Raw genomic sequence first — 8,366 nt, 5'->3', positions numbered from 1 at the left:
GAGTAAGGATAACCTGAGTAAATTAGTTTGCAATCATTAATGGAACAAAAGCACAGCCCTTAAGCACAAAATATTTTTCATACGGAACCAAAATAGGCATAAAATTTGATTTCTGTCTAGACTCAAATCACTATAAAATCTCTCACAATAAATTATTAATCTGGTTTCTTTTTATTTTGTGCATCATTCAGTTTCAAAAAAACATAAATGAATGTAACATCAACATTTTTACATTGGCATTGAGATTGATTTTTTTTTTCATGATTGTGAATTTATATTTACATACAAAAAGGTCTTAACCAAAAAGTGTTTTTGATTTGTAACAATATTAACTTATAGGCACCATCTGAAAAAAAGTTTTTGTACAAAAATCAATAATTAATTCGAGAAAAATGTCTCTAAAAATTTTTGTAAAGCAACGCTGCTCTGATCTACAATAAAAGCATTTTATCTTCCTTTCTTCAAACCGGGCGGAGTGATCCCACATTAAAGTAATAAGAACACAAGTCATACCAAAACTCACAAGAGTCTTTCTGTATATCATAATATAGTCATTACATATACAAAAACGAAAGAAAAAATTTAGTAGTGATTAATGAATGGAGTAAGATAACAGAGTAAATAGTGCAAATCACTTAATTGGAACAGCACAGCTTAGCAAAAATATTTTTCATACGACCCAAAATAGGCAAAAATTCTGATTTCATGTCTAGACTCAAATCACTATAAAATCTCTCCACATAAAATTATTAATCTGGTTTTCTTTTTATTTTGTGCATCATTCAGTTTCAAAAAAACATAAATGAATGACATCAACATTTTTCATTGGCAATTGATATTGATTTTTTTTTTCACTGATTGTGAATTTATATTTACATACAAAAAGGTCTTAACAAAAATGTTTTTGATTTGTAACAATATTACTATAGGCACCATCTGAAAATATATCTAATAAGCAGCTTCACATGAGTTTCTTTATTTTTTTTTATTTTCTATTTATTTTTTTTTTGCGGGGGGGGGGGGGGGGGGGGCGGGATTAAATAATAAACATGCACTAATAAAATCATATATTAATCATCAGTCATAAAACTTAACAAAAGTCACAAAAGGATTATTAAGACTTTTCAAAAGTAATATTCTAAAACACATATTCCATTAAAAAATTTGTTATTGTTCAACCAAAACAACGATATTCCCCTTAAAGCACTTTGACCATGGTAAATCAGTGGAAATGCACTACACAAATGTTCAAATTTATTATTTATAAATTTAATATTTCTATTCTCTAATGATTGATCAAAGAAAAAAAAACGTTTTAATTAATTTAGTGTTCCAATAAGTGGCTTGCAATTTCATGGTAGAAGTTCTGACTTACAATGGAAGATCACCCACCGATAAGAATCATTGGTCTGTTTTCCATTTTGGACAAGTTAGTCATACCTGGGAAAAAACAGTGTGTAAAATACCTCTAACATTTGACTTTTGAAAAAAAAAACATGAGGGGCATGATATGGATAATTAAAATATTATTCTGAATCGAATCTTGATGTGTGGCTTTGTGGATTGCTTCTCATCCATAGGTCTCTGGTTTGAGTTCTGATGTGGGCAGAGCAAAGTTTTCTTTGGAAAAGGCTCTTGACTCACATTCTCCCATACCCAAGTGTAAATTGAGTACCTGACCAGTAAGAGCATTGTCTTAGCCATTAAAAAAAATCTGTGACAGCGTTTTATAGGCATCATGCCCTGGCCTACAGCTGAAGTGCTGCTGTTGGCTTGCAACCCCATGTAAAGCGCTTTGAGCACATTGAGCGTTTATAGCGCTATATAAAAAGCTCATTTATAAATTATATTACTTAGCATTGTTGACGACCTCAACATCGCATTGCAATATATACAACTTGGACAGTAGTTTTAGTTTCAAGGTCTTAACGTTTTTGTTATTGTTGACAGTAATACTCTTGTTACACTGGGTCCATGATTAATTGGAAGAAGAAGAAGAAGCAGAGATACATATTTCTAAGACTGAATAAAGAGAAACAGGTTAACAATGAATGGTAAAAATCAAGAGAGGGCTGAAGTAAGAAATGAGTCAATTTCAGTTCATTAATTTGTGTTCAAATTTCAATTCCTTCCATAGGTGCCAACAGGAAGAAGTGCTGAAACCTGAAACTAAAATCTCGACACTTTGCCAAACCTGAAAATGTTGCTACTGAAAATACGGCCTAAACTTTACTCTTATTTCATCACCATTTTTATACCATTATCAAATGATTAAACAGCAAACATATTGACAAAATGAAGAAATTAATTTGATTTTCAAACCAACTTACAATACATAGTGAAATACTCACAGTGCAGTTGAATCACGTTTTCGAATTTTTACTCAAAACACTGAAACCGGAGGTATTTGACTTCGCGATATCGCAAAACCGGAATTCCGGCATGAACCGGAAAACTGGCACCCATGATTCCTTCATTTAATCATTTTCCTCTCGTATAAAAAATTTTAAAAATTTAAAAACTCAATAAAAGGAGGGGATTTTTTTAATTCAAAGAGTAGCCCACCTGCGTGCTGCTTTTTCTTCCTCTTGACTGCTGTTCCAATCACATCCAACAATTCATCCTCTGAGACATTGGCACGTAAAGCATCTCGTAGTGACACCTCCGCATTACCATGTAGACACACCTGTGGAATGGATCATTGCTTTTAAAAAGGGATGTGTTCAAAATTGTCATTTTTAAAACCAATTCCTCTCTCTTAAAAACAGCAATCATGATAATTTATAAACAATAGCATAAAATGTTGTTTTTTTTGAGTGTCTGAGTGTTTGTCTGTGTGCGTGTTGTGTGTGTGTGTGTTGTGTATGTATGTGCGTGAGTTTGTATGTGAATTTGTGTGAGTATGTAAGTGAAAAAAAGTACTAAAAGCCAGGAAACTAACGATAAATTTTGACTGTCGAATTTTGAAGACGTATCTCCAACTTTCAGAAATATTGAGATTTAGATTTTAAGATTTTCAAACAATGACTTAAAGTCAGATGCTCTGATTTTTTTGATTTTTTGGGGGGTTTTTTTTTTGTCTCTATTAATAGACATATATTTGCTCGACACATACTTTTGTTTTAAATCTAATGATTTAGCAATCTGATTTTCAAAGAAAAAAAATTGTTAGTAGTTACATGCTATTTAATCACTATCCATCTGCTTTGAGATTTCATCTTTAAAACAAAAAATAAAACAAAAAACAAAAAAACCTGCATTTATGTAGTGCAATATCCACTTAAAACATTTTACAAGGGGTCCCCAGGCAACAGCAACACTTAACATGCAGGATGAGACATGATGCCTGTTAGCGATATTGCATTTTTTTTTTTCTGGCATTGTAACGGCCAGGTATTCTTGAGTATACGAAGAGAATGTGAGTAAAGAGCCTTTTCAAAGGACTGCTCAAAGCGAGACTTGAACCCTGGATCTTCCAGTCCGTATCCAAGTCTCAAACTACAAGACCATACAACTGCACAGGGGCATTTTCTCATTACTTACAAGGATAAGCTCAGATCTTTAAATCTGGTAACGTCAAAGTTTCTTGGGAACGAATCCTTAAAGGTTCTATAGCATAAAGCAACCACGCTTAGAGCACATGCAGCACAGTTTCATTTTCATTTTGCCAAGAGCACATGCCAGAATCCCTACAACCATTTTGAATACACATGGTGTTTCAAAAAGCCCTGTTCTGAGTCTTAAAAAGAGAACCTGTTCCAGTCCAGAACTCTCACAGCATCATTTCGCATGTATTTTTAAATAACTTTATCCCAGGTTTCTTGTTCTTTCCCCAGGATTTTTGCTCTCCAAGGTCTGCAGGCTCTTAATTCTGTTCTATGTTTGTTCCTTGTCTAGCTAGTATGCCCGCTTCTTCATTTCTATCAATTCCAGCATTCCATTGGATGACACATGTTCTGGTCGTTTGTTTTAGAAACCATTGATAACCTTTAACCTTAAAATAGTGTCAAAACTAAATTATGTCAGGGGAACACCTGATGTCTCACACTTAACATCAAACTTAACAAATAAATTTGAGTTAAAATAAATGCCTGTATTAAAGGTAATCAGTTTTGTCTTTTTAAACTTTAAAAAAAACTCATTTTTTCTTCATACTGTTCATTCTGACATCATACTAGATTGGCTAAAAGGTCAAAAACGTCAAATTGTATTCACTGTTAATAGGAAACCTACTTTTAAATTTCCATCTGCTGTGAGTCTGACTCGGTTGCAGGTCGAACAAAAATGTTCGCTCATGGAGGTGATGAATCCCACTTGGCCTTGAAAACCTGGAACTTTGTAGGCCTGGTATTTGGAAGAAGAACAGCAAAATTGATCCATTCATAAATTACTAAATAAGAAATAATGAAAGAAAGAACGAAATCAATTAATTAATAAATGAATGAATGAATGAATGAATGAATGAATGAATGATGAATGGATATATTAATTAATTTCAACCCCACTCTGGGTGGCGCAAAGTTAAGTTCTTGGAAAAGGCTCTTTATTGACATTCTCTAACCATAATCAGGTGTAAAATGATTTCCTGGCTAGTAAGTGTTGTCTCTATCAAAAAAAAAAAAAAATGTAATAGCACCTAACAGTGGTGATGTCTCGTCCTATATGTTAAGTGTTGCTATTGACTTGGGATCCCATGTAGACTGCTTTGAGCACATTTAGTGGATATTGCACTCTACAAAATCTCAAGTTTTACCTCTTGGATACGAAGCAAAAATCATATCCCTGTGCCATGCTGCCCAAGAAGTTAAATGCAAGCTTTACTTTAATCAATAAAGACAACAAAAAAACGAGGACATATTGAAAATGACCTATTTTTTCATTGTTTTCCCCTTTGATTTGACCTGGTGCAGCTGCAAAGTTGGTTAAAGGTCTCCCTTGTAAAGCGCTTTGAGCACAATTAGTGGATATTGCTCTATATAAAGCTCAATTATTTTATTTTTTTTTGTAACCGCTTTTAGTGTGAAACTTACAAACATGGTGTCATAGGAGAAAATAAGGTAAACCAATTGAAATCAATATGTTTCAATGCTACGACAAAAATTAATAACAATAATAATAAATAAACAAATAACACATCTTACTTTTGATGTGTCATTTGGTCGGTCTGAAAGCCTTTTAAAGTCTGGCCATTTCTGTCTGATGGTCGTCAACATGTCATTGTAGGAATAAAACTTGCCCGTGTTCCACTTGTTTCCACCGAATGGCATGAACTCAATGAACCTGATGTCAACAGCCTAAAACAAAATGGGAGAAAATCGTTAAGCTCGGGACTCGAGTCGGGGAAATGCTGAATTTAAACACTGTTATGAGAAAAAGTAAAATGGGGAAAAGATTTAATCTAAAATAAAATCAGTCCACTATTGCTGGAGATCAAATCAAAGGCCTTATGGTTTTTAAATAGATATTAAATTATTGATCAGCTCACATTAAAAGTCATAAAACCAGTGATAAAAAAATAGAAAAAAAAACAAAACTTTTTTTAAATAGAAAAAAATATGAGAAGGTCAAACAGTTGTAATAAAAACTCAATGTGAAAAACTAGTAAGAAGCAACTTTTAGGGAATTTTATTCAAATTCCATCCAAATAATCATTGGTTGAGACTTCTTGTCAGTCTGTGTGTCTATCATTTAAATATGTAAGAATGTGAAATGTATTGATCATATGAGGTAATATGCTTCAATAACACGGGTGTCTGGGCAATGAATCAAGTCTTGGGATTTTAAAATGTTGCTTTAAGCAAATAAATAATAATAAATAATAAATAAATAATAATTGAAAACAAAATAAAGGTGCTAATCTCTTTAAGTGCTGCTTTGCCCCATAATAACAGCTCTGTAATCAAAGCATGTGATAATACTTCCTGTCAACAGCATTATTCAATCTATTAATAAAACTACTATTTATAAAAAAAAAGAGAAGTGCATTGAGCAAAGTGATTTTTTTTTCTTTTGTGTGGAAAAAAGTGTCCCTCCTTAACATTTCATTCATCACAACCTGATTAACATTACCTTATTTTCAGTAAACTGTACGAAATCACACAACTCGTCTTCGTTCAATCCTCTCATGACAACACAGTTTATCTGAGGAAGATTACGGTAGAAGAACTTATCAAATCAGTTTGTTTTTTTTAGTTTTTTTTTTTTTCCTTTTATTTTTTAGTGTTTGTTTGCACCATGATGAATTTGCTGAAATTAATTTGATGAAAAGAAAAACAATGCTCTTCATATGTTACGTGGTTAATATAAGAAAAGCATTATAAGTGTTTGATACTGATTAGTTTATATGAAAAGTATTTGTTTTAAGGGGCGGTTTGGGTCTAATTATTAGGAAAATCCTTCAAAAATTTGATTTTGAGATTTTGGTGGAAAATGATATTTTATTATCTTAGAAATAATATAATTGAAGTCCAAATTCTTAAAGTAGACTATAAAGGCACGAAATAAACAGTCGAAAATGGTACAGGTAGTAAGAAATGTGTGAAAAACGGGAAGCCATTTTGCTATTTTCTCAATATGTCATTTTTCTAAGGGTATGGGAAACTGTGTCAAACGTTACTCAGAATCTATTCAATGGAATTGTCTGAAAATTTCCACAGTTATCTCAGAGATAATGTATTATGTCACCATAGAGAGATTTTTTTGATAAGATTTGTGAATTTTAAATTATAATCCTAAATCTGAATTTTTTACATCACTTTTGTCATAACATTTTGATTCTCAACTTTGTAATGATCTAATAAAAATTCCATAAGCTAAAGCCGTAAAATCTCTCTATGGTGACACACTATGGTAAAATGTTGACAAGAGTGAAGAATATGGAGCTCATTTCTTCATTAGTTTTTGTGGAACGTTTGCCACAAGATTGTTATATTTTTTTATGTCAGACCCCCAAATTAGATCGCAAAATAGGTATGAACACAGATAATTAAAATTTTTCACCATAAATGTTGTTTTTTAACCTATATTGATGATACAGAATGATTAAAACCGCCCAATATAGGTAATTAAAATTTTTTTAGAAAAGACCCAAACCGCCCCTTAATATGTATCAACTGGTTTAACTAAATCAAGAGTACCTGAAACGCTCTTAAGCAATAAAAGAAGACATAGTGGGGTAAAGTGGAATTATTCAAGGAAAGATTAAAAGTATAGCACATCAATTTAATTTTGTGCTTAACTTGAAACCAATGAAATTATCTCTGCAGACACTAAAAGTGGATCCTACATATATATAGATGGCATTTTAAACATTTCCATACACAATCGATCAAATAAAGAGGAAATTTTCTGGAAATAATCAATTACCTCCAATTAAAAAAATCACCACCTCAGTTGTGACTACCTCCCTCTTATTAAATGATCCAAGCCAGAGCCTGGCTAAAACCAATCTGTCCTATTTTTTTTTTTTTTTATGACAGATGGACAGGATAACAGCGTTTTACTTTAAAAGACCATATTTCATCAAAAATTAGTTATTGAAATTGGTCTCAATATCGCTTTATTAAATACTATTTTAAATATTATCTGAAATCTACAGAGTGTATAAAAAAGCAAGTTATTTGGCTCTCTTTCATATCTGGCAAAAAAGTAGTTAAAATCTTCTAAAATAAAATTGCAAAATAGATATAGTATGATAGAAGAAAGTCAACTAGCATCTCCAAGATGGCAACAAAAATAAGTTACATGTCTTTCTTTTATGCTACCTGTCGGTCTTGTGACATGACATTCACCTTCTGATCCAAAACTGTTTTTTTTTTTTAATCCTAGCTATACGCCTCAAGACAATAAATCTACATTCACAAGCCTCTTGTTCCCAAGAAATGCCCTTTATGAAAGTAAATATCATTACTCACCTTGACAGGATCAAATCCAAGTTCCAAAGCTTTATCAATGGATTTCATCACCTTATCAAATCCACGTCTCCGTGTGACAAATTCAAACTTGGCAGGAACTAGTGTGTCCAGACTTAAATTAATTTGATCCAATCCTGCAACCTGGAAGAAGAAAAAAACAAAACAAACGTGAACTGATCTTTAAATTACACTATAATGAATGTATATATATAAACAAAAACAATTATGCAGGGAAAAAAAAGATAAATTGCTAACCCCTTAAGTACTGATTGTTCATCAACTGATGGAAAATCCAAAAGATCGTAACTGGTTGTCATGGGGATCTGTCAAAATAAGAGACATCACCTATATTGTGTTCCATAGGTGAGACAAAAATCAAACCAAAACAAAAAAAAAGCTTAGGTTGCACTGCGAGTTGTACAAGTGCACATTCGCTCTTGTATCAAAGATTTT

General features: G+C 32.2%; 1 protein-coding gene across 1 annotated transcript; it reads right to left on the bottom strand.

Moving 5' to 3' along the window:
• Positions 1-408: 408 nt before the first annotated feature.
• LOC144963561 (molybdenum cofactor biosynthesis protein 1-like) lies at positions 409-8,055 on the bottom strand. Its single transcript, XM_078897608.1, has 6 exons — positions 7,914-8,055; positions 6,070-6,141; positions 5,142-5,294; positions 4,234-4,344; positions 2,566-2,686; positions 409-1,440 (listed from the first exon to the last, which is right to left on the bottom strand). Exons 1-6 carry the CDS (start codon positions 7,959-7,961, stop codon positions 1,385-1,387), a joined length of 561 nt encoding a protein of 186 aa, XP_078753734.1. The 5' UTR covers positions 7,962-8,055; the 3' UTR covers positions 409-1,384.
• Positions 8,056-8,366: the final 311 nt, after the last annotated feature.

The sequence above is a fragment of the Berghia stephanieae genome, chromosome 1 (assembly GCF_034508935.2).
Source record: "Berghia stephanieae isolate SIO BIC M18660-M18661 chromosome 1, UCSD_Bste_1.3, whole genome shotgun sequence".
Lineage (NCBI taxonomy): Eukaryota > Metazoa > Mollusca > Gastropoda > Nudibranchia > Aeolidiidae > Berghia > Berghia stephanieae.
Note: the sequence above shows the minus strand (reverse complement) of the source record. Positions and strands in the feature narration are given on the sequence as shown.

Coding starts and splice junctions, on each gene's coding strand:
- LOC144963561 (XM_078897608.1), bottom strand. CDS start 7,961: ATGAAATCCATTGATAAAGCTTTGGAACTTGGATTTGATCCTGTCAAG. Junction 6,142..7,913: donor TTGGATTTGATCCTGTCAAG/GTGAGTAATGAT, acceptor AATCTTCCTCAG/ATAAACTGTGTTGTCATGAG. Junction 1,441..2,565: donor GAAGAAAAAGCAGCACGCAG/GTGGGCTACTCT, acceptor GTTTTTTCCCAG/GTATGACTAACTTGTCCAAA.